Source organism: Dermochelys coriacea, chromosome 6, assembly GCF_009764565.3.
Source record: "Dermochelys coriacea isolate rDerCor1 chromosome 6, rDerCor1.pri.v4, whole genome shotgun sequence".
NCBI classification, from domain to species: Eukaryota; Metazoa; Chordata; order Testudines; family Dermochelyidae; genus Dermochelys; species Dermochelys coriacea.
Genome location: NC_050073.1, coordinates 53,414,394 through 53,440,260, shown reverse-complemented (window position 1 = coordinate 53,440,260; position 25,867 = coordinate 53,414,394). Strand labels below are relative to the sequence as shown.

Below are 25,867 nucleotides of genomic sequence, written 5' to 3'. Positions count from 1 at the left end.
GAGACACTGAAAATTAATTGCCCTATCATCCCAAGAGGGGATCCTTCCAGGGATGAGGAATGCTGGCAGGATAGTAAAATGAAGCATAACCTTTTCTGCTCTGTTCAGGTTTGTGTGTCACACATGTCAGTGCAGTACCCGAGATCCTTCCAGTAGGGCATTAAGCAATGTGACTACACATCTGTCATGTTTGTTCTCTCCTCAGAGGGAGAAGTGTATGCACTGGAATGTCTTGTTTTGGTAGGGTTTATTTTTATACATTACAGACAGAGAGACACACACACACACACACACAGAATGGATGTGCTTATGTTAAAGCAAGCAGGTCAAACAAATGTGCCTTGCACTTGGAGAGGAAGGTGCTGAGGTTTATGGTGGCCCTTGGTTTCTGGGGTAGTTCATTCTATGGTCTCGGGCTGGACCCTGAGAAGAACTTCTGTCTCCCACACAAACAAACTTTACCCTTATTATAGAGAGTTCATTGTACCAGTCTCCAGGGTCTATCAGGCTGGCGCTTTTCATCATCCATTACATTAACTTTAAGAAAAAAAATCCTAACTCAATTCCCCCCGCCCCCCCCCAGAGAATTAAACTCCCAGCCCTCCCAAACCCTGCTAAAGAGCTGATCCAACACTTGGACATTCTCTCTGTGGGTTAGCCTGCAGGGCCCACCCCTTTCTGCTGACGTCTTCCCTCTATCGCACATCAGACTTTTCCCAGTGGAGCTGGAGAACAAGCTTCAATGAAAACTGCCTGCTTGCGGCTGTAAAGGGATTGCAGGCACCACAGCCACTACTACTTCTGTTTTTCCCTGCCTGGCCAGGAACATAAAACCAGAAACTCCATCAGCAGGTTGGAGAGGCTACCTCATTGCCTAGCAAACCTGGAATAATTTATTTCTGTCTTCAGAGTCACTTCTTTTCCCTGCTGTTATTGAAACTCTTTTTTCTTACTTCAAAGTGAATGAAACCAGGCTAAATTCTGAAAGGGAATGAATGAAATACATACTGCTTGAGAAGAAGAATCGCATGATTCTTGTGTAACATCTGTGCAGCCTGAGACAATGGTTTTATCTGTCCCAGTTATAGCTCTGGGTGCCACCTTGGGGACTGTAACTAGCATCCTTGCCCTCTGCGGTCTTACCTGCTTGTGCAAATTCAGGCAACCTAGGAAAGGACTCTCGGGAAAGGACCAAGACATGGACACTGAAAATGCTAAGCCCAGTATGCTTCAGCCAGTCCAGCAGGTAAACTACCTTCTCTAATTTACTCTGCCACTTTTCTGTAAGTGTAGATGGCAGGAATGCAAAGTCCATGCCAGACTGTGGTGGGTGATTTATCACATCCTATTTGTTTGCAGGATTCAGGATGTAGCAACATTTCAGTGGGGGAAGGGAGACTGAGGTGACCTGCAAAATGCACAAAGCAAGAGTGTCATTTTACCAAAGAGAAAGCTTCTGGTGGCAAAAATACAGAAAAAGAAGATTTGAAATTCCACTTGAATTGTCAGGCTAGATCCCAAGGGAAATCATTTGGCTAGAATAGAAATCTGGACTCTACTAAGAAGCAGTCAGAACATAGTTGTGTGCAGAGTAAGAGCAGAATATCAATAGTGTCAGAATCTTTTATAATCTCTCTCTCTGCACACACATACACTTATGGCTACTGCAGTATAGTGGAAAGGCTTCTATGTAAACAGCTGGTTTATTATGAAAACAATCCTCCTCCACATGTGAAACAGATGAAGTTTTAGAAAAGTTAAGACATGTGGTTAAAATAAGGTTTATAATATAAATCTAGTGATAACCTTAACTGTGGAGAGTCTACTTTCTCACCATGCCTACTGTGACCTGCTTTTTCTTTTCCTTTTCACTTACTACAACAGCTGTTTTGAAGTGCTGCAAATGCCAGATAACCCTGGTGATCTAACTTAATTGCTCAAAGGGTTCAATCAAAATAGGAGCATAGGGACTGGCAGGCTGGAACAGACTGATGGTCCATTTACTCCTCTGACCTGTCAGTAGCCAGATACATCAGCAGTAAATTCACAGGTTTCAGAGTAGCAGCCGTGTTATGCATCCGATGAAGTGAGCTGTAGCTCACGAAAGCTTATGCTCAAATAAATTTGTTAGTCTCTAAGGTGCCAAAAGTACTCCTTTTCTTTCAGCAGTAAATTGTAACACTTCCCTGATGCACCTAATTTTGGAATACTCAATACTGAACCTTGAGGAGAATTATTTTTAAAAACTTTTTTCCCTTGGCTAATTATGACCTCAGGTCTGGAACATAGATTCATAGATTCATAGATACTAAGGTCAGAAGGGACCATTCTGATCATCTAGTCCGACCTCCTGCACAGCGCAGGCCACAGAATCTCACCCACCCACTCCTATGAAAAACCTCACCCATGTCTGAGCTATTGAAGTCCTTAAATCATGGTTCAAAGACTTCAAGGAGCAGAGAAGCCTCCCTCAAGTCAACCATGCCCCATGCTACAGAGGAAGGCAAAAAACCTCCAGGGCCTCTCCAATCTGCCCTGGAGGAAAATTCCTTCCCGACCCCAAATATGGCAATCAGCTAACCCCTGAGAATATTGGCAAGATTCACCAGCCAGATACCCAGGAAAGAATTTTCTATAGTAACTCAGATCCCATCCATCTAATATCCCATCTCAGGGGATTTGGCCTATTTACCCTGAATATTTAAAGATCAATTACTTACCAAAATCCCATTATCCCATCATACCATCTCCTCCATAAATTTATCGAGTAGAATCTTAAAAACCAGATAGATCTTTTGCCCCCACTGCTTCCCTTGGAAGGTTATTCCAAAACTTCACTCCTCTGATGGTTAAAAAGCTTCGTCTGATTTCAAGTCTAAACTTCCTGGTGGCCAGTTTATACCCATTTGTTCTTGTGTCCACATTGGTGCTGAGCTGAAATAATTCCTCTCCCTCTCCTGTATTTATCCCTCTGATATATTTATAGAGAGCAATCATATCTCCCCTCAACCTTCTTTTAGTTAGGCTAAACAAGCCAAGCTCCTTAAGTCTCCTTTCATAAGACAAGTTTTCCATTCCTCGGATCATCCTAGTAGCCCTTCTCTGTACCTGCTCCAGTTTGAATTCATCCTTTTTAAACATGGGAGACCAGAACTGCACACAGTATTCTAGGTGAGGTCTCACCAGTGCCTTGTATAACGGTACTAAAACCTCCTTATCCCTACTGGAAATGCCTCTCCTGATGCATCCCAAAACCGCATTAGCTTTTTTCACAGTTTTATATATAAAACATATAACATAAAGCCTGATGGTCATTGAAAGTTTTACCCTAACTCGTGTTACTGTAGACGCTATTCTCATTTATATGGGTTGAATGATTTTTTTCTCATTCTTACTAAACCTTAATTTGCCTTAATGCTACATCAGCTAGTTCCAAAAGCTGATGATATATTGTATAACAAAGTCTTTATTCATTTGCCTTTAAATTATATGGACTGCTCTATTATTTTTGTATCATTGAAAACTGCAGTAGGAATCCTAATTGGCTTTCTCTGTGCCATTTATTAGTGCATACTCAGTCCCTATATAATGGACTCTTTTTTTCTTTCCAAAGTAAATAGTACCAGTCTCATCATATTTCTGCTGCAGTTATTTTGAGACAAGATGGTCAAAGCTGATTACCTGCAGTGTTATAGCCATGTTGGTCGCAGGATATTAGAGACACAAGGTGGGTAAGGTAATATCTTTTATTGGACTAACTTCTATTGGTGAAAGAGACAAGCTTTTGAGCTACACAGAACTCTTCTTCAGGTCACCTGAGCTCTGTGTAGCTTGAAAGCTTGTCTCTTTCACCAATGGAAGTCGATCCAATAAAATATATTACTTCCTCACCCACCTTGTCTCTCAAAGCTGATAACATTTGTAGTGTGTACACATATAATGGCACCAGGTTTCCATATTATTGATTCTTTTGGACTGCCACTGGGTATTGAGTAGATACCTTTACTGAACTTAAATCTTTTCCCCTAGGCATTACGACTATTTCTGAACCCTTCAGTGAGTAGGGTAGAGTGTGTTTTCCAATGGAGATTTGCCTGTATTTATTCTGAATTTTATCTGTTAACGTGTTGCCCAGTTTCCTAGGTCCTCCTCACGTTTCTCATTAGCTTTGGCTAACCTAATAGATTATTATCTGCTGATTTTTCCAGTTTGCTCTTTGATACAATACTATGCAACAAGGCTGAGATTTTCAAAGTATACAATTAAAAGTGAATGGGAATTGGATGCTCATGCCCCAAGGCTGCTTTGGAAAATTTCATTTCAAACCTTTATTGTGCATCACTTTCACCTGTTTTCCAGATTGTTAATATATTGAGCAACACTATCCACAGAGCACTCCATTATCCACTTCTTCAAACAAAGACCATTTCTTTTCTAATGCTACTTTTTATTGTTTTAGCTCTAAACCAATTTTTAATTCTTCATATGCCTTCACCCTTGGAGTAGCCAACTTTCCTGAATAGTTTCTTGAGAAAGACTTTAAGAAAAGCCTTTGGAAAGTGTTAATACATTTCTGCAGCTTCTCCCTTCGAGTCCCATCCTGCAAATTGCTAAGCGTTCAGATCTACCACTGAAGTGCATTTTGGTCTACCACTGAAATCAAACTGTGCTCAGGGTCCCCAGAACCTCATAGGTTCAGGCTCTCATAATATTTATTAATTTAGCAAAACTTGCAATATTTTAATATAGTATGTGACCAATATCTTGTTAAATTATTCACCCAGCTCTTAGTACAACATTATTACCCTAGAGCAGTAGGAGGAGACTAATGTTTTGATCATCAGTTAGGTATTATGGTTAGTATCTAATTATTATTTTTTTTTGCAAGAATTCCAGAAAGATGAACAGAGCATTCTGTCACTGAAGGTGCAAAATGTCCCTAGTTCCCATATTCCATATGTTTGCTAGTTCTTTCCAAATTAAAAGGAACCTATTGCCAGGAACATGCACTCCCTAAAATGTCTCAGATTTAAAAGTACTCCATATTCATTGTAAAGATTAATTTCAAATTTAGTTTTATGTCTGTGAAGTGCTGTACATCATCTGTGTCTGTTATTATGAACAATCCTGTCTTTTTTTTTTGTCCACTAACAGAAAGCTACTTTAATACACTGTATGTCCTACCTAGCCAGTGCTCAGAACGCTTTATTATTGAGGCTTGTCAATATCAGGGGATTCTGAGCAAGAGATAGGCAGCTAGACTATATTGGATCAACTGTTATGTTGTTTTCTTTAACATTGACCTCACATTGTTTGAAATGGGAATACATCAACATGAACTAGTTACCTCCTAGGGTGCGCCACATGGGGCAGTTAGAGCACCACATGTTAGAGCGCTCTACAAATCATACCTCTCTAGTGCACTTTGACAGAGCTGTGTAGACAAGCTCTATGTTTACTGTATAGAAAAGCCCCAGAGTTCTGAAAAGCACCTATTAACAGGATTGGGTCTTGTGCAAACAAAGATATATCTACAGAACAAGTAAAACGAGGTGGCTTTTATATTGTCACTTTGAAAAAGCCTCAGAGCATGGGAGACAGTAACAATCACAAGCTTGTTTTGCTTGTGAGTCAGATACAAGATGAGCCAAGGAAATAATCTAGGCCAGCATTTTAATAATGTCAAGGAGGAACACAGAAGGGTCAAGAGCAGCATCCTATCTAGTTTGGTCTTATTTCACATAGAACAGATTACGCTCTCTTGCTCTTCACTTTATTTAAGACTGCTGCTGTAGTTTGATTTGTAAAAGGGACTTTCTGTGGACAATGCTCAGTAAGAGTATCAGCTGCCAGCACTTGCGAAGCAGAGCTGGCAGCATGAACAATAAACAGAGGCAGATGCAGTTGGAGGAGGGGGTGGATTGGTCCCCACTGGTTTGCACGTCTCTCATCTCTAATTCTGAAGAGCAGACAGACGAACGTATTATGTAAACCCAGTGAAGCTGTTAGTTGTTGTGTGCTGATGGATTTCCTGACTAAGTGTTGGGCTTTTAGCAAGCAGGGGAAGCGATAGTAATAACAATACTTCACGATTTATATAGCATCTTTCATCTCAAAAGTTCCTCAGCTGCTTCATGTAGTATAGACGTACACCACTGAAATACAGCCACCTCTGGTCTGGAGGGCAGCAGCCAGGTGGATAGCTATTGCAGAGCACTCTTTGTATAAAAGTGAAGGAAAACGCGATGTTGGTCACAAGCTCCAGGGCATGGGATATTTAATGTCTATGTAGAGCAACCAGGGCCATTTTTTCACCAAGATATTGCCCAGAGGGTCCTGCCAACTGCACAGAACACACTTGATTTACTTTAGAAAGAAGAAAGACTGACCTGACCATGCTGGGATTTGAACCTGTTATTTCAAGTTTAAGTATTTCAGAACTGATGTTTAAATCTCTAAGAGTGAAATCCCACTCCATCCTTTTTGCCAGCAAGAGGCTTACTCACTGTTTAAGTCCCACTTACGGCCAGGGCTGGCCCTCATCAGAGGGGTGAATTTCTCTTTAAGAGTATAGACCAGAGGTCATAAACTAGAATGGAGAGAGCATTGATAGTGGACTATAGTGAACAATCCTGCACTGGCTACCTGGGGAGATGGAGGCAATGACCTAATAGGACTCTTCCATTGCTAATGGCTATGTCACTATGATTCTGTGGGCATCACATGCAGAGTGTGGTTAAAAATCAAACTACATTATTCTTTCTGCTCTATTGAGCTGCTCCTTGAGGAATGTGAATATGCCCTGAAGACATGGGGTCTAGGAGCAAAAAGCTCTAACGCAAGAGACTGCTTCTCCCATGGCACCATCCACATTCATTATTAATATGAATCAAAGTAACTAATGGGAAAACATTAATTACAATTAAGAATATTGTCTTGCTCTCTCTCAGTCTAATTGTAAAATAAAATAGCTTGGCAGTTAATGGGACAAGAGATCCTTCCATGACAGCATGCTCACAATAAAACAGTCTTTTCCACTTCTCCAGCACCCTTCGCACAAGATCTTCTAAATGCCTTAGAAGCACGAAAGCAAACTGATCAGAGTTGGGATAGCTCCTACTCAGTCTCTGTTTTTTCCATGGACAAATACAAATATATGTTCACACAGAGTGATTTAAATTACACATAGCTGGGATTAATGTTTAGAGTGTAGGTGGGGGTGGAATTCAATGTCCCATTGACAGATTTTTTAGCGGCCTCTCCTTCTCAATGAAGGGTTCCTATGTTGGGTGAGCTATAGCAACTATCCCACAGCTCTGAGTTCATTGTTGTGCTTTTCGCACTATCCATCTGTACTCTGTGTTGATTCTTGTGAACCAGCATGGGATTGAAATCATAAAACGAACTCTGACCTATCAGACCAAAATGTCAGTCCATCTAATCAAGGAACTTTTACCTTAATTTGTTGATGCTTTCATCTTGTTTGTTCCCTGGAAAGTGCTCAGACACTATGGTGTTGGGTGAGTTATAAACCAGAATCAGTGGCCAATGCCTGATGATTCCAAGGGAAATGAAAAAAAAACATCATACAGAGGACATATTGATAATATTTTCCCATGAAGCTTTGAGAGAAAGTCAGGGCCTGTTGCTCTAAAACTGAGATGGACCTGACCCCACTCCAAACTTTGCAACTGGTCCCTCTCTGTATAATCAGCTAAACAAAATCTGAACAGTTCTGAAACCTAGGCTTGAACTTCGTGACTCAGGCCTATCTCAAGTTCAAAATCCTTACTGCCAAACTCTTTATTATTTATATTACAATAGCACCTGGAGATCTTAGTCAAGATCACAGCCCCACTGTACTAGACATGACAAATGCATAGTAAGAACCATTATCTGACCTAAAGAGCTTTCAGTCTAAATAGATAAGATGGACAACATATGGGAGAGGAAACAGAAGCTCAAAGAGGTAATGTTATTTGCCCAAGGTTACACAGTCAGTTAGTGACAGAGATTAGAATACAATCTAGGCTTTCTGACTCTTAGTCCAGTGCACTATCCATTAGACCACGCTGCCTCTCACTATGAATTCTATGTATTTTCAAAGCTACTGCAATTTACTTATTGACAGTCCACTGGATCACCATTCCCCAGGTTTGCCTCCGGACCTCCTCTTGAGCCTGTTACCCTTTAAGCAGTTTTATGGAAATTTTCTTTTTAGTAAACATTACATATATTTCCTTTGTTGCTTATATGAAGTTATTTTGCTACTCGCTTTCCTGGCTCAATTTAGCTGTCACTCCATTAACTTAGTTTCACAACAGCCAGCAATTTGATAGTAAAATTCCTACTGAAGTTGAGATAAAGCCACTCAGAGGCCTCTGAGCTTCAAACTAAGCATCAGAATATAGTCAGCAGATGATAACTCCAACCACAGGAAATACTTATATGAGAGAGGGTAAATAAATGTTCAGAAGCAGAGAACAGACGTTTAGGTAGCTGGCTGTAGATGGGGCAAGAAAGAAGTTTTTCCATCGCTGTTCTGAACGCAGAGATAATAAGATTCAAGAACAGTGTTTTAGACCCTTAGGTCTGGCCTGTTAGGATGCAATAAGCCTTCCCACTTCTAGGGGCAGTCACAAATCCCAGTCATCGTGTTTCCTGAGTCCAGTGACAGAAAAAGTAACACAGCACTGCCAATGGCACTGGACATCCCAAAACATGTGGGGAGATGTGACTGTAAGGCTGTGGCTGGCAAACATGTGGGAAATGTTTACTACACCTTCCCAAGGAGGTAGTGTGAGCACTCCTCCGAGCACCAAAACTAGTCTGCCTGATTGATGACTTGCTTTCTTTGGATCATACAGTCACAGCACAGACCCAGCTCCATTCATAACATCTGAGCTTGGTAAGGAATTGGCATAGACATGTAAAGTAGGGGTGTATTGCTAATGTGAAGGGGGAGGGGAAAAACAGCAAATGGGAAAGTTTCCCTTTTCTATTGCAAACAAATGCTTTGACGAGTGAGTCTGAAGAGGACACAAACTGAGAAGATGCAGTGAGTTCAATCAGCCAAGTAACAATGCCATTAGAAATGACTGGATGGATCATTTTTTCCCTTGGTCTGAGTTCAGCTGGTCTTGGGCAAGTTGGTAGCATTAGTCTAATCTATACAGAATAATGAACAGGATCTTTATTTCAGTTCAGCATTAAGAAGACTACTGAACCCATCCAGCCTCGGACCCTTCTGAAGTTTCCCAACACCTATGGCCCAAAACCAGTCATGACTGCCCCAGAAATTGTTAATTATGTGGATTATGCCTTGAAGTCAACTGAAGAGCCAACTAGAGGAAAAGATGAAGTTCAGGATCAGAACAGAATGAAGATACAAGTCAATGAGGAGTTATTTGTTCTCCCTCAAAATGGTAGGAGCATTTCCAAATCCAGTGGAACCATTTCCTCTTCAGACTGGTGATCCTCTGCTCCAGTGCCCAGGTGTCTGATAAGCAACGTAGGTCTTGTACACAGGATTAAAATGCAGTTATAATCAGAATGGTAGATGTAAAAATTACCATTTGGGGCTCCATAGTTCTTCTCTCTCAATGATCCCAGCACAAATGTGCTCAGTTGGCAAACCACCAGAGGCTTGCTCTGTCCACCATCATTTTAAATGTGATAGGTTAAGATAAAGTAGAGATGGAGTCCATCAGGGGGTTCCATTAGTGAAGTAGGGGCACACATCAGTGCCCTGAATAGTTTTAAGTCTAGAGTCCTCTGACCTTAGAGAGTCTAATTCTAACTGTTTGCATCTGGCAGCATTTCATGCTTGTGATGGTTCTGTGCCCATATTGATTTTACTGAGCTGCCTTTTTAATAGCACAATTGATCCTGGTGGCTATAACATTAATATAGTCTTCCTGGGGATTTTCCAGTGGGAACAATGCACTCCATGCATGGTTTATATAGAGATTTATTTTTAACTTGAAAAATCACTTGGCAGTACTTGACAGTTTCTCTGTCTCTTTCTGGGTAGAGAGCCACTCTCCCAACCCCTCCACACTGGGAAAGAAGGGGAGGTGAGCATTTAAGCATCAGCCTACAGCATCAGAAGGAAGGCAATAGGACTGAGCTGCTAAAACAAGATGGCTGCACATAGGCTGGCACCAGAGCTTGAGGTGTGTGTATCAGTGCACTATCTTCTGTGCACTACCAACTCCACAAATGCTCTGGCTTCCTGCTGTGCTTGATTCCATAGGTCAAGTGTTATTAAAATAAAACAAGAACTGTTTGCTTTCTCCTCTGTATACCATGTCACACTGATTTTGACTCTGATTGGCGTTTGCTTGGGGAATAAGTCCCAGCCCCCTACCATTGCTGCCTTCCAGCACCTGATCCAAACTAATACTGCATGCACCAGTATCTGACAATAAAATACTGTGGCTTCCTTTTCAGTCCTTTACTTTACTTGAGGTAATTAATGTAATATATACTCCAATCCAAACAGCCTGACAACCTTCCAGCCTCACCACTTTCTACCTAGCCAGGCACTGTGGGAATTAAGGTAACAATGGCTGTCTGTGTGGGAAAGAGGATCCCCTAAAAAGGATTGAATTCATTGAAATAGCTTTAGTAAAATTTGTTAGCATTGTAAGTGGGATCAGAGTCAGCTGTGAAGTCCTTACCCCAAAAAACTTACAGTCTAATTGAGGGAATATGTGAAAAAGAAATCCAAGAGCAAGCACATGTGTCGTTACTATGGGTTGGTAATGGAGTGGGAGGTATGGCTAAAGCCCAGGTAGCACACAGAAAGTGAAGCTTGTCCACATCTGGAAGGAGGTGGAAAGTGAGAGGGGGAGGGCAGCGCTACAGAACAGTCAGGGAAGCCAGGTGGTGAATTTGGCTTGATGAGGAATGAAGCCTTGCTAACTGGGTTACTTCAGTCCCAGGTGCAGTACAGGATGTGTGTGTCACTGAGCACCTGAACCCTGAGAAAGCAGCCAGCTGTAACCAGGTCCCTGAGCTCCGCTATTCCCTTGGGTATGATCGACAGAAAGCTGAGCTGTGTGTGGCCTTTCTTGAAGGTAAGTGGCTCCCCATTCTGCCTATTTTATATAAACAAGCCTTTATTTGAGAGATACAAAATATCTTCTGACTCAAAGTATTTCACCTCCTATATAATAATCAACATGTCCCCACAGAACTGAGGGACATTTTATTGGCTATGAGGCTTTCAAACTAGAATTGCCAAGAGATTACACTGCTTGAAAAGAATGCACCATGGTTTAGCAACAGCTTGTGCGCACAAAGGCAGAATGAGGGAATCAGGAGTTTGTCCTATTCTACCCATGTTCGAGGTGGGCAGATAAGGATCCTTCTCTCTTACTGTTGTTTTAAGGAGATGCTCCCAATGAGGTGACAGGCTCAATACCCCCAAATTCCTCCCACCCCTCCTGCCAAACACTTTTTTGATTAGCCCTTCTGTCTGGTCCTGTTAAGCAAATCCAGATGAAGGACAAACCAGTTCATGGATTTATGATTCACGTAAGTGACAGGAAAATCTATAGAGCTTCCCACAGCTCAACTATCAAAAGAAAGGTCTAACACTACATATAACAACCCTCTTACTCAAGCCAAATTGGAGGAAGAGATGTTTAAATCACATTCCTCTTATATACCCTGTGGATAAGGTAACTCCCTCCAGCTGAGCCTAGCCATATGACCGGGCTCTCTGGCAATCTCACCAAGGACAGGCAGTTGGGGGAGCTGCGCTACTACTCAGAGATAGAGCCCTGTTAACCCTCTGCTTGCTAGTCACAGTCCTCCTGGGGTGTGTAAAGCAGAGCTGAGTGAGTACTTCACAGATAGTATGAGTTCCCCTCCCCCAAAACCAGCCCAGCTATCACCTTCCTAAGCAAGGACTGAAGGGGTGTTAAATTGCAGCCATCATGTTGGGCAAGCTGCCAGCAACAAGCCCACAGACTTGAGTTTCTTTCCGAGGTTGTCCTGCATGTTCAGTGAGCTCTCATAGGAACGTTGTGCTCTCCCTGTCAGCTCAACGGAAGCTCTACTCTCTTATGGAGACAGAGGAGTCTCCTGGGTGTCAAAGCCTTGACTGCTCTCAGCTGCTGAGCCAGTGGGTAGAAGGGCATCTTTCCACTGACAATCATGCACGCTGACTTTTGCAGTCACAAAGAGGCCTTGTTGCTACATTACCCTGCTGAGGAGTAGACACGTTGCTGCAGCCCTTGGCCTGGAGGGCTGATAGATTCATTTGTCACTGCTCATGGAATGTGAAATGATATTTTATGTACACTTTTTTCATTTAAGACCTTTCAGCCTCAAGATGAAATAAAGAACAGGGAAATCTGGGGCTGAATATCAAGAGGAAAATCCCAACACTGAGAACAATTAGACTGTGGAATGGTCTCCCAAAGAAGCCATTTCAAAAAGACTGGACAAAACACTTGGGAATGAACTTTAGGGACATACCGCACTGGTCCCTAGGGGATGGACTAGATGTGCTAAGCAGCCTTGTACACCTCTATCTTCTGTGACTGACCAAGTCCCTTTAATGTATTTTATACGAGGTTCTCTTTCTGATCCAGTGTGAAGATAAATTAAAATCCCCTCCCACACCCCCCTGAATATTTCATGTGTCTTCTCAGGCTACTGGTTCAGTGCCCTTGAGCGATGCACATTTACTTGAGTGAGATGCAAAATCTCCCAGACAATAACAATATCCTTGTGCATTTGCTGAAGGACAAGAACAATAAGATTCTTGGGCATGCTGAAGGAAAAATAAATAACATTGGGCCCTGGACTTTGGTCTCTCCAGTGCTAGTTAGAAGGAACAGCAGGTTTTAGCACCATCTTGGATGTCTGTGCAGCTCATTTTATTTTATGACTATAGTGAGACAGGTAAAGGCCCCACAGCCTTCTGCCCTTGCATACCTAGCCCTGTAATACGATGTTTCTTTTAATGCAAGCTTCCCTCTCCTTGTCCTCCAGCTATGCATGGAAGCATGATAGGGGACCAGGATGCTGGCTGTGACTGCTACATCCTGGGCACCTTGGTGAGCAAGTCTGGCACCACAGGAACCCAGACAGTGCTGAAGAAGAAAGTGCACCACATCATATGGGAGGAAGCTCTGCTGTTCCCGTTAGCTGAGGAGGAGGTGCTAGAAGCGATGCTGACTCTCACCTTGAGGAACTGCGACAGGTTCTCTAGGCACAGCATTGTTGGGGAAATTAAACTGAGCCTGGCTAATGTGGGGGAACCCTTCAGAATGGCCCAGTGGGAGAAACTGAAGACCCCTAAGAAGGTATCACGTCAATACTTATCAGAGTTCAGGCAATATAACGAGAGTTAGGTTCCAAAGTTAGAGACGCTTATTTCAATATGACTGTATTTCAATGGGCATGTAATAATCAGGTCTGCATTTACACTGGGCCAGATTCTGAGTTGTGATGAGCCTCCACAACTCCAATGGCTTCAAAAGATCAGCAGCACAACTCAATATCTGACCATTTCAGCAAGTAATCAAAGTGCTCCAACTCAGCTCCTAACCTTATAGCTCCCAGCACCTACCCATCCCTTCCTTCTCCTTGTGTTACATGATAATCAATCACTGACCTACAGTAAAAAACGACGAGGAGTCCTTGTAGCACCGTAGAGACTAACACATTTATTTGGGCATAAGCTTTCATGGACTATAACTCACTTCATCAGGTGCATGGAGTAGAACATACAGTAAGCAGTTATAAACATATAGCACATGAAAAGATGGGAGTTGCCTTACCGAGAGGGGGTCAGTGCTAATGAGGCCAATTCAATTAGGGTGGATGTGACCCATTCCCAACAGTTGACAAGAAGGGGTGAATATCAACAGAGGGAAAATTACTTTTTGTAATGTTAACAAGGCCAATTCAATCAAGGTGGATGTAGCCCATTCCCAGCAGTTGACAAGAAGGTGTGAGTATCAACAGAGGGAAAATTATTCTTTGTAGTGACCCAGCCACTCCTAGTCTTTATTCAGGCCTAATTTGATGGTGTCAAGTTTGCAAATTAATTCCAGTTTTGCAGTTTCTCCGTGAAGTCTGCTTTTGAAGTTTTTTTTGTTGAAGAATGGCGACTTTTAGGTCTGTTATTGAGCGTCCAGGGAGATTGAAGTGCTCTCCTACTGGTTTTTGAATGTTACAATTCCTGATGTCTGATTTGTGTCCATTTATTCTTTTGTGTAGACACTGTCTGATTTGGCCAATGTACATGGCTGAGGGGCATATATCACATTGGTAGATGTGCAGATGAATGAGACTCGATGGTGTGGCTGATGTGGTTGGGTCCTATGATGGTGTCCCTTGAATAGATATGCGGACAGAGTTGGCAACTGGGTTTGTTGCAGGGCTTGGTTCCTGGGTTAGTGTTTTTGTTGTGTGGTGTGTAGTTACTGGTGAGTATTTGCTTCAGGTTGGGGGGCTGTCTGTAAGCGAGGACTGGCCTGTCTCCCAAGGCCTGTGAGAGTGAGGAATCGTCTTTCAGGATAAGCTGTAGATCCTTGATGATGCGCTGGAGAGGTTTTAGTTGAGGGCTGTAGGTGATGGCTAGTGGTGTTCTGTGTTTCTTTGTTGGGCCTGTTCTGTAATATGTGACTTCTGGGTAAAGAAAGTAACAGAACATCACTAGCCATCACCTACTGCCCCCAACTAAAACCTCAGGATGGAGATGCATTACAGTGCTGTGGGGCGGGTGCGGCAAGCAGTGGAATACAGAGAGTGCTGCAAATTAGGATTGAAATGCATCAGTGAAGCTGCATGTTGGAAACAACATCTGCCTCTACCTTGCATTAATCAAGGCAGTGCTATTATTTCTTGGTTTTTGTGAGTACCACATAAATTTTGAGCACTTGTGAATTTTTAAATTCACCAGGATCAAATAGAAACAGGGTTGAGATAGTACCCAGGTAGTCAGAACCAGGGTTCTGGACAGAGCAAACAACACAGCAAGGGACAAGCATTCCTGACTGTGTTGCTGAACCCTGAAATAAGTAATCATCTGGCCTTGTAATACCTGAGGACTACACAGTGATTTTACTTGAATCATAGAACTTGGAATCTGCATCACCAGTTCACCAGTTTCCCACAATGCTAATTTACCTGGACAGTACTCACATACTACAGTGATGAGCACTATAGAAAACCCTGAGATAGACAGATGGATGGTAGGAATAAATGGATGGCTTGGATCAGTTTAGCAGATGGTGTTTTTGGCCTTGGCTACAGGGGAAAGTTTCACCAATTACACTGGTATAAACCTGCGCCGCCCCGCCACCTCCCCCCCCCCACAATGTGGACACACTTGTTCCAGTTTAAGAATGGCTTTTTTTGATTTAACTTTACCCCTCCCCCAGGGACACAAGCCCCCACCCTCACCGCCAAGCCACACTTCTACTGGAATAAAAGTGTTTACACAGGGGATTAGATCAATATAACTGTATTGGTCTAAATTCAAAGGCTATACTGAAAAACTTTTCCGTGGAGACAAGGCCAAAATCTGCTCCATAGCTGTTAAACAAAAGGTGCCAAGAAGCTCCCTGTATATAGGATTAGGAGACACCAATACATCTTCAAGATGACAGGGCCCTAGACATATTGTCCCCTCTGCCATGGTTCATCTTTACAGCCATTCACTTGATAAGGCAAGACTGATTCCTTTTCTAACCCGTGAGGATTAGGTTAACAGTGCCCCAGTTTGAGCTGAAAGATATGCAGTGAAAGCTCTATTTGCATCATCAGGGACCTGAGCGAACCAATCATTACACAGCCAGCTTAAATACAAGTCATGAATCATTAATTGAGAGCCAGGATAGGAGTGAATGAGGGAGCAAGAGAGAGAGGATCAGAGAGCAATAGGAGGTATTTTTGTCAGCTCCAGGAACTATGTTGCTGGAATTTGTTTAAAGTTTGATATTTCCTTGAAAAACTATGAGGTGCAAAAATGTCAAACCCACTCTCTCTGGAATGCTCCTACACAGATATAAGAATGGAGAGGGGAGCTCACAACTGGCTGGGTGATGTCGTTGCTCTTCGGAAATGTGTGGAGTGCTGCTGCTGGCTCAGAGCAATGTTCACCATATTATGAAAGCTGCAGGTGTTAGGCTGGTACCACTAGTCGTGTCCTCCTCTCCTCCCACTGGTTTAATGCTCTCTGCATCCATAGCACCTTCCATCTCAAGATCTCAAAGTGCTTCACGCACATTATTAACTGATTAAATCTCATGGTGCGGGTAATTAGAGACCGGCAAATAAGTGATTTTTTTAGTTCACTGTCCGTTTTGAAAAACAGAAGGAAAAAAAATTGGTTCTACCTGAACCAAACCCAAAAATTCCAAAGAATTTTGATGAATCAAAAAAGTCAACCAAAATTTCATTTCCAGTTGAACAAAACATTACATTCAACCTGACACAAACTGTTTCATTTAATTTCCAGGTAGCTTATAACATACAAAGCAAAGAAATGAAGAACTAGATTAACAAAACTGCCCGGGGGGGGGGGGTAACTGGAGCAGGGATTTGAAATTGGGTCTCCCATATTTTACGAGAGTGTCCTAATCGCAGTGGTGTAGGGTATTTTGGGATAGGGTTTTCTCAATCTCATCTGTCAAAATTGTTCTATTTTGTATAAAATACTTGGATGGCCAAATAGTCCGTCCCCAATGCTGCAGAGCAAGTCATTGGCTATGTCTTTATTGGAGGAAAAAAGTGTGTGTACGTGTGTGTTTACATTGAGATAGATTGCTCTGACTTGTCTCCACTAGGATTTCACATCAAAAGAGCTGTTTTTTCCTAGATTTAGCTAGTGCAGGTACCTCAACTAGTTCTGTTGAGGTGAGAGCCTTATCTCCAGTGGGATTTTATATTGAGAGAGGTATCTTCATGTGTAAATACATAGCCATCGTCAAGAATCTGATTAGAATCCATAGCTACTGCCTCTCTTTAGATTCATTTAGATTTTTTCAAAAGGTGGATGGGTACAAGATATTCAATGCTGCCTGCGCATCTTACCTGAGTTCATGAAAAAGGTTTACATTGGCTTTTCTGAGGACTTTGCTTAATCTGAGTTTGGAGTTTCTCTGGTAATGACTTCTTGGCTGGTTTGTGTATGAGTCATTCCAATCAGATATTTATGACAGCAACATTTTCTAGAGAGTAAATCTGTTGTTAATGAATGTCTGTTCACATCCACTGCAGCCAGCAAGCAGAAAACTTAAATCTGAAATATTTATAGTCTACTTAGAACTGAGAGAGGAAGGCACAAAAAAGTCCTGGATAAGGGATCTCTCTCCTAAAGATTCTAGTCTTTGTTGGGAAGTCCAAAGGGAATGCACTCAATTTAACAGTGGCTTTCAAGGACCTTTCTGGACCATTAACCTCACATTAAAATGGGGTTTCTGTCTCAAGCTGGTGCTACTTGAGTGAATAATTGCTTCCCCTTTTCATATCTCTGTGCACACACACATTCTCTCTCTCTCTCTCTCTTTCACTCCTCTGACTCCCCACCACTAAAAGATGTCATTTTCAAAGGAAAGATCAGTTGTCAGCATGATTATTTTCTTCTTGTACAGCCTACAGGTATACATGGAGGGCGGGGGAGGGAGGGAGAGAGAGAGGAAGGCCAGAAGGCTAAAAAGCCAATTACTAATGGCAGAAAATAAATGCAGAAAAGAACTGTGGCCTTGTAAAGTGAAAGTTTGATCATTCAGAGCATCTATCTTAAAGAAACCAGAGCTTGGGAAAATAGAGGGAATCACTCACAGATTTGGGAGTAGACATGCCAAGAAAGCAAAACAAATGGCACAAGAGCTGATTTTATATATAAATACCCTTCCAAGCTTAAGTGACTAGCTCTGGTTCATTCGGTGTATGAGTGTAAGTTAGTGTTGTGGTACCCAGAGACTTTTTCTTCTCTTTCTCTGGGGATAGCACATCTGGATTATTTAAAATCAGGACTTAAGTTTAGACAGAATGTCCTCACACAAAGGGTAGCTGATATAAGGAACAAATGGCCAAAGGAAATAATCAAAGCAAGAAACATGAATCAGCTGGAGAGGCAGCTGCAGGACAATCTGTCAGAAAAGGATAAAGGCTAAGGGATGCAGCTACATTTCTCTGTTTAAATCTTTCTGGTACTGCCCAGTATACTATATCTGTTACATCCTGACTCTCCATTCTCTCAAGTAAATGTCCTAACACTGCTGTTAGGAAACAGTTATTTTCCAGCAGCAATGAAAGGGTTAACACATACAGTCAGGTGAATCAGTGAGGAGAGCACTACTGTGAACTTCCTTTCAGATGAGTTCTGTCCAAGAGCCTACTCTCTGCTTCATTCCATCAGACCTCAACTAGTCTAACTGGGGATCCTTGTGTAATAGGGCTAGGATCCAGAGACAACGTGACTTGCTGAATTTGAGAGTTTCTCATTGATCTTTGGCCCCACTTTGCTCAATGGTATGGACAAGAGTGGATTTTGAATTTGCCTTTCTTTCATGATTTTTTTCTTGACTTCTAGGAGCCGGATGCAGGCTATGGGGAGATACTCCTCTCCATCAGCTATCTGCCAGCGGCAAACCGCTTGCTTGTGGTGCTCATAAAAGCCAAGAATCTCCATTCCAAACAGCTGAAAGATCTCCTGGGAAAAGGTGAGTGAGGAACAGCAACAGGAGAATTGGGCAAATTTCTATAGGACACAATGGAATGAGGGTGACCTGATTATGGTGAGTCAATACAGTCACAATGTAATCTAATGCCCCTCATCCCCATATCTAGAAATCCTGCACATAAATTAAGGTAGTCATATCCTAGTTACACAGCACATAGTCATATATTCACCTGCCTACTCATTGTAACTGTATCATTCTACGACCATTAATGGTCTAATTACAGATAGAAACCAATGGTGGCAAAGACTGCATTTTGTGGTGTGGTTTCAGGACAGGCAAGGAGAGGGTGGAGCAGAGGGGGTTCAGCAAGAGCCAGAAGCCCTGCTACTATATTGCTAAAGTACTGCACAACAGTTTCAGACCACTTCGCCACACACTCCTGTGAAAGGGGGAATTCTGCTTGCGCGTAATGATCCTTTCTTGCCCTTGAATCATCTGAAGGTCTTCAAGGAGTAGGGTAAGGAAAGGGAGCCAGTTATATTCTTCCAAGACTTCCCTCCAACTTGCAACCCTGAGGCTACGTTAACTTGCACTGCTTCATCTTCTGCACTGCAGAATTTCCCACCACACCCCTTATGGGAAGAGTGGGAGAGTCTTTGGAAGCATGCACCTGCAAGACCTGTATCGCCAGGTGATAGAAGGGAGGCAAAAGTCATCACCGTGAATCCTTTTTACCTCCTGTGATCTCATGGGATTCATAGGTTGAGGAAGGAATCCATAGGATTCTTCCAACATGGGACAAGCCATATCCACTCTGGCAAAAGAATTCATATTAGAATTCAGCAGTTTCCTCTTTCCTTTGCAGGTTCTTTCTATGTAGGGAAATAGGACCCATTGATTTTGTGGATGGAATACTGGATAGAAACTTTTGAGGTGTTCAGAATCCAATCCCAGACTGGTGTCCCAAACTCCATCTCAGGCCTTCAGCTTTATCCCAGGGTACACAAAAGCCTTGGATTCAAACTTCCCTAAACTCCAAAGGAGTGCTCTAGATCCAGATGCTGATCTCAGTCTGAATAGGTTATAGTGTCTGATATTTTATAACGTCTGCCTATGCAGCTTGGGCTTAATAAAATGAAGTTAAAAAGCAAAAATAACTAAAATAATTTTGAGAGAGAAAACAATTAGAAGTTGCTCATGTGCTTTTTCTTTGGTCCATAGTCATTAGTTCAGATTCTCTTTTAATGACTCTCTCTGCCTGTCCTGTGCTCATCACTGTGGTGTCTGTCTTTCCTTCATTTCCCATGCAGATGTATCTGTCAAGGTGATCCTGAAGCACCAGTCTCTGAAACTGAAGAAGAAGCAGACAAAGCATGCAAAACATAAGATCAATCCAGTCTGGAATGAGATGATCATGTTTGAAGTGCCCCAAGAGCTGCTACACGCCTCCAGTGTGGCACTAGAAATGCTAAGCCAAGACAGCCTTGGGCAGAGCCAATCACTGGGCAAGTGCAGCCTGGGTCTGCATGCCACAGGCACAGAGAGGAACCACTGGGAGGAGATGCTGAGGAACCCTAGGAGGCAGATAGCCATGTGGCACCAACTTCATATGTAGCCAGGCAATCTCTGTCATGACCAGCCAACTGCCTTTCATACTGGGAGGTCTCTGAGTCAGGAGGAGTAAGCCAAGTTATATTTCATCTTGCAGGAATGTGAACCACACCCATCCACAAAATGACCAATCACAGCATTCTGTTATGGACTCTGCCTTTTTCAGTTTTCCTGCCACAAGGACTCTCTCAAGCTAGACCAGACAAAGTCCTGAACTCTCTCCTAGGGATAGAATGCATGACCCCAACAGATCTCTAACTTCTACAAGGACGAGATTCTGACACTGAAAAGCTGCTGGTGAAAATAAATGGGGACTGTCAGATAGGCTTTTATATGTGTTATATTTAAAGGTGAGCTGAAAGGGGGGGAAATGGGCTTGTGTTCTTTTATACTTCTTTATGATGGAGAAAGAAGGCCTGGTTTTTATTTATTTATTTAGTTTTCTGCTTATTTTTTATTTTATATGTTCAGGTCTTATGTACCCTGCTTTCCCTTGAAGACTCTATAGATGACTGGAGAGCTAGCAGGTAAACAGCATACCATAGAAGGGAAACCTGATTAAGTAAGAGGGGAAGTGAGTTTTATTCACAATGTTCAAACCACTTTGTCTTTTTATTAACATTTTTTAAATCAAACACTTGACAAACAATTTGGAAGAAAAGCTCTCTTTGTTAAAGAGTTAACACCTCTAGCCCTTCAATTAATGGCAGAGAGAGATCTCCCCGTCTGTGTCTAGTTCTACTACAGAGACCACCAGCAAAACAGGGGTGCGCAAATTGACATTTCTAAGGTTAATACATACAAGAAGAATTTTTCTATGAATACAAAATGAAAAAAAGGCACAATCTCCCTTTTGTTTGTTTTTGCCTCTGTATGCCTTTTTTCAGAAACACAGGATTTCTGAGCTCCTCTTGGGAATGTAAAATTCAGGCTCAAAACTCAAGCCTTCTCCCATCTCAGAATGTGGTAGCCAGGTTCTCTAGTGGAAGTGACTGGGCTCTCTGCATGGTTTGACCTCACCAAATTAGAGATGCTAACACACACACTATCGTTTGCCCCTGGTATATACTTAAAATCTGTCCCTATTCCTGTGAAAAAAACAAGTAATGGAAATAGATGGGCCAGAAGGTTATAACTCAGTCCCAGGTTTCTGACCTGTCAACAAACCTTCATCACCAAAGCCCCCATTGGGGTGGTGGTCTCTGCAATAGTTGTGTCCATTTTGCAGTCAATGTTTTCCATATTGCTTTACGTGTCATATGGAACAAAAATAGCAAAAATAAATGGACTCCTGAGATATGAAAACGAGAGAAGCTATGTGAAGGGAAAAAGAGGCAGAAATGGAAAAAGACAGAGGAACACCAAGAAAAACAGAGAAAGATGGGAGAGAGAGAGAGACTATAGATCATATAAAAAGAGCGAGAGAGGCAAAGAAGCACAGATATTCTCCTGAGAGTATACTGTACATACCCAGCCTTTGACGTGAGCACTGCCAAATCCTGTGTCTGGATTCCTTCCTGTTCCTTCGTTGCTGGAGTTTTTGATATCTTGGATATAGGGTTGCTAAAAGCCATTGAAAACATGACAGCGTCAAGGTCCCTTATCCCAAATCTATATATATAAGTAGTGTATATCTTTCTCCCAGTGTTCTTGGGGGAGCTCTCCTCTCTGTCTCTCACATGAGGTCATTGGCATAAGAACATAAAAACGGCCATATTGGGTCAGACAAAAGGTCCATCTAGCCCAGTATCTTGTCTTCCGACAGTGGCCAATGCCAGGTGCCCCAGAGGGTGATCCATCCTACAATTCAGAAAAATCACTGATGGTGTTCTATCCAGTTATTGCTAATGACTTGCCACAAATCCTTCTACTTACTGCCATCGTTTCTGCTTAGAAATAGACTAATTTCTGAGGTGAGCAGCTGTTGGATATTTTGATTATGTTCCAGGAAGCAGATGAGACTGAGTAAATTACATGGGATTGTTTCACCAACAGTTTGGGTTGGATGCTGAGTGCCATACTGAAACCTAATCTTAGTTACCAGCACTGCTTAGAAGAGCAGCCCAGAAGGCTGCCAGGTACTACATCATCTCAGGACTGAATGACTTTCTCTTCACTGGCCCACTAACTTACCATCACCTTTCTCTTGTGCTTTTGAGATTTGGCCTGGTTTAAGTGTAATTATTTACTCCCCTTTCCGTGTCTTGGCATACAGAAGGGGTATCATCGACAGAGATATTGCTATGTCCTAGGAGCTCACTGCTTGTCCTGCCACTCCATTGCAAACAGCGGGCTCACCTTTAAGAGACATGCATGGGGACAAGGCATTCAAGGGGCTAAAGATATAATCATACTGTCCATAGCTCTGGAATACATAAGAGTAGGACACGAGACTAAAATTACAGTGTTTCCACTTAATTCTAGCAATGATCGAATTGATCTACCATTAAATTTGAGTAAAACTATGAAAACCAAAGCATTTATATTAACAATTACCCAATCTCTACCACATTTGATAAGGCTTGGTCACTTTAAACCTGTATTATTCACAATACGTTCCCTTGCCTACAGAAGATTGCTGCTTAATTAAGAAGCAAGAGCCAAAATTCTGAACAAGAGGGAGGAAGACTCATGGAGATGCTAAAAAATGGATTACAGCTAAAAGCTGTGTTAGCTATGCTGTTATGCATTCCAGTTTACATGGCACAATGCCTATAATATCAACAGAAGTATAATAAGATTGAACATTTATTTAAATCAAAGTATAGACTTGATTGAAATAAGAGGCTGCATGTTGGTGAATCTTACCCTTTACATCTTAGCCTCCGATTATCTCTATTTTACATTGTTTTATAATTATAAAACTGTAATATACCATGAATTAATAGTGTTAACTTATCATAATGATAAGACTAAAGTATCATTCAGGATGTTTGATCCCAACCTCTTGCAGTATCTATAATTTGGCTGTAGACTTACTACAGATTTGGAACTTTTGTTTTGGTTTTTTGTTTTGTTTTAATTGTGCAAACTGATTTTAACATTGTCTCCTCTATAGTTTCTAGTATCTGTAGTTTCCTCTGAGTGCTGTTAATCTGCCTTATTTTTATGATAAGGCATTTTTTCCTGGTGTTAGGATAGTTGGCTACTACTGGAGATCCCGAAGGACCAGATATCTTTGTGACCAGAAATCCAGGTCAAGTTATTGATCACAGTTCAAGCATGGTGATATTAATTAAACTGGTTGTTATGGTCCCTCATAGTGCAGAGGGGAGTGAAATTGTTGAAATAGTGGGGTAGCATGGAGGAGAGGATACAGCACTGGAAATGCAGCTCCCTAATTCCATATGTACTATTTGTCATATATGTTTCCCAGCTGTGGATTTTTTACATGAAAAGGGTATTGGGACTACAGAACCTGACTTGTGACCAGTATGTAAAAAAAACCCCATCTATTCTGTTACAATATGTACTGTAACTGTAGGGTGCTGTATCCCAGCTGTGTGGATAGTTCTGTTCTCTCTGTTAGTGCTGAATCAATGTACCAGCATGGAAGGAAGGGAGGATAGTTAGAAAAAATTGTTGGTTATTAAAGTTTCTATGCTGCGTTTTGTAAGTCAGTGTTATATTTGGTCTCCCTGCCCAATTCTAATGATGTAGCAGCTACATCCTGTTTTCCCTAAACTGTAATTTCAAACTTCTGGTCCTAAATTGTTCAGCAGTATGGTTGCTTGCTGTGAAACAAATGCTGTGTTTGATATGCAAAGAAATTTCATTTCAGTGATGAATGAAGTGATCACTATATATCCTCACCAGGGTCAGCATGAGGCTCAGTAAATTGATGGACTCATTTATGCTTTCACACATTGAAGTGCAACTCCATTAAAGTCAATAGACTTGCACCAGTATAAGTGAGAGGAGAATCTGGCCCAATGTTTGGAAAGACTCAGAGGAAAAGAGCTAGAGAAGTGTATGATATTATCACACATCATCAGGAAGCTGGAACCAGATACAAAGATTTTTTGCCTCAAGATGGGAGGAGATTGTAGTTTGGTTCCATTAGAAAGATACGCCCAAGAGCTGAAGGGCCTGAATTCAAGTTTCCCCAGTGTTTGCCTGGGATTTGGATCTGAGATTCCAGACTGAGCCCCTCTTTTATCATTAAACGATACACAGGAAATTCAGTTCTTCCAATTGCAACCAGCATTACTTGATTTCTATTATGTCCAGCTGAACTACATACTGGGCTCACTTGTAATTACCTCCACTTCACAATGTAAAGAGTCATTGGTTCTCTGTTATGTACTGTGTAGTGCAAGTTTTCAATTGTTATTCACCAGCAAATGCATGATTCATATGTGATTCAATAATGAGGTGGAAAATAGGGTAAAATACACATCAGTAACAGAGGCTAGAGTTCAACACAATGACGTTTACTAGCACTATGACAAATTTACCAAAGGCACTGAACTTTTGGCCTCATTTCTTGCACTTTTGTGAATGTCAGTTTAGGTCTGATTAGATCTAATTACAGAGCTGAGATGGAACACGTTACATGTTTTAAAGTTCAGCTCAATCACAACTGAATTTTGTCTCTTAAAGAAAGTTAACAGAGTGATGAGCTATCGGAAATAATAATACTTAGCACTCAGATAGTTCTTTTCATTGGTAAGTCTCAAAATAGTGAACAGCACAGAAAAATGGTGACATGTGGCCTTCCAGTTGGAAGGACCAAGCTCTTCTGGTTACTCAGCCCCTTTCACTGATGTCTTTATTGTACAGAACCAGCTTTTGGTTGTCTACATTGTACTCACAGACTAAAGCACAAAAGGAGAGCATGCGATTTGTCAATCGTGTTGGACATTACAGCACAAATATAAATCTTCAATAGTAAATAAATAATTCCAAACTGTGAACATAGTGTCTGTTTTAATTGTGGGATATGTCCCCTATGCCTCTAACTCACAAATCAGACGTGTAACTTTTTTGTGGTGGGTCAGTGGAAATCTGAGGAAGACCTTTTGAGCTATACCATTGAGTACATAGATGGCATAAGGTTATGCTGTGGTGTGAGTCAGAGTTCATGGTCACACCCTTGCCAAGCACAGGAAGGTTCCTGTTTTGCTTTTTAGCAAGAAAATGTAAAAGCAGTGCTGGAGAGGCTTTTGTGAAGCTGTGAAGAACATAAGACCAGACATATTGGGTCACACCAATGGGCCATCTAGCTCTGTCTTCCAAAAGTGACCAGTGGCAAATGCTTCAGAGGGAAGAACAGGGAATTATTGAGTGATCCATCCCATCATCCAGTACCAACTAGCAATCAGAGGTTTAGGGACAGCCAAAAGATGGAGTTGCACCCCTGACCATCTTGGCTAATAACTATGGACCTATCCTCCATAAACCTATCTAATTCTTTTCTGAACTCATTTATACTTTTGGCCATCACAGCATCCTCTGGCAATGAGTTCCACTGGTTAACTGCATTGGGTTAAGAAGTACTGCTTTTTTTTTGTTTTAAATCTGCTGCCTTTTTGTTTCATTGGGTGACCCCTCATTTTTGTGTTATGCAAAGGGGTAAACAAAACCTCCCTATTCACTTT

At 41.8% G+C, this 25,867-nt stretch overlaps 1 protein-coding gene across 1 annotated transcript; it reads left to right on the top strand.

The window, feature by feature from the left end:
• Window positions 1-672: 672 nt before the first annotated feature.
• SYT13 (synaptotagmin 13) lies at window positions 673-25,183 on the top strand. Its single transcript, XM_038404528.2, has 6 exons — window positions 673-1,246; window positions 9,203-9,425; window positions 10,941-11,081; window positions 13,009-13,322; window positions 18,566-18,695; window positions 19,967-25,183. Exons 1-6 carry the CDS (start codon window positions 1,064-1,066, stop codon window positions 20,269-20,271), a joined length of 1,296 nt encoding a protein of 431 aa, XP_038260456.1. The 5' UTR covers window positions 673-1,063; the 3' UTR covers window positions 20,272-25,183.
• The last annotated feature ends 684 nt before the right edge of the window (window positions 25,184-25,867 follow it).

What these genes read in the sequence shown, in the direction of transcription:
- SYT13 (XM_038404528.2), top strand. Translation starts at nt 1,064, where the DNA reads ATGGTTTTATCTGTCCCAGTTATAGCTCTGGGTGCCACCTTGGGGACT. An exon ending in GTGTGTGGCCTTTCTTGAAG is followed by an intron (nt 11,082 to 13,008) that starts GTAAGTGGCTCC and finishes CTTGTCCTCCAG; the next exon opens with CTATGCATGGAAGCATGATA. An exon ending in AACTGAAGACCCCTAAGAAG is followed by an intron (nt 13,323 to 18,565) that starts GTATCACGTCAA and finishes CTTGACTTCTAG; the next exon opens with GAGCCGGATGCAGGCTATGG.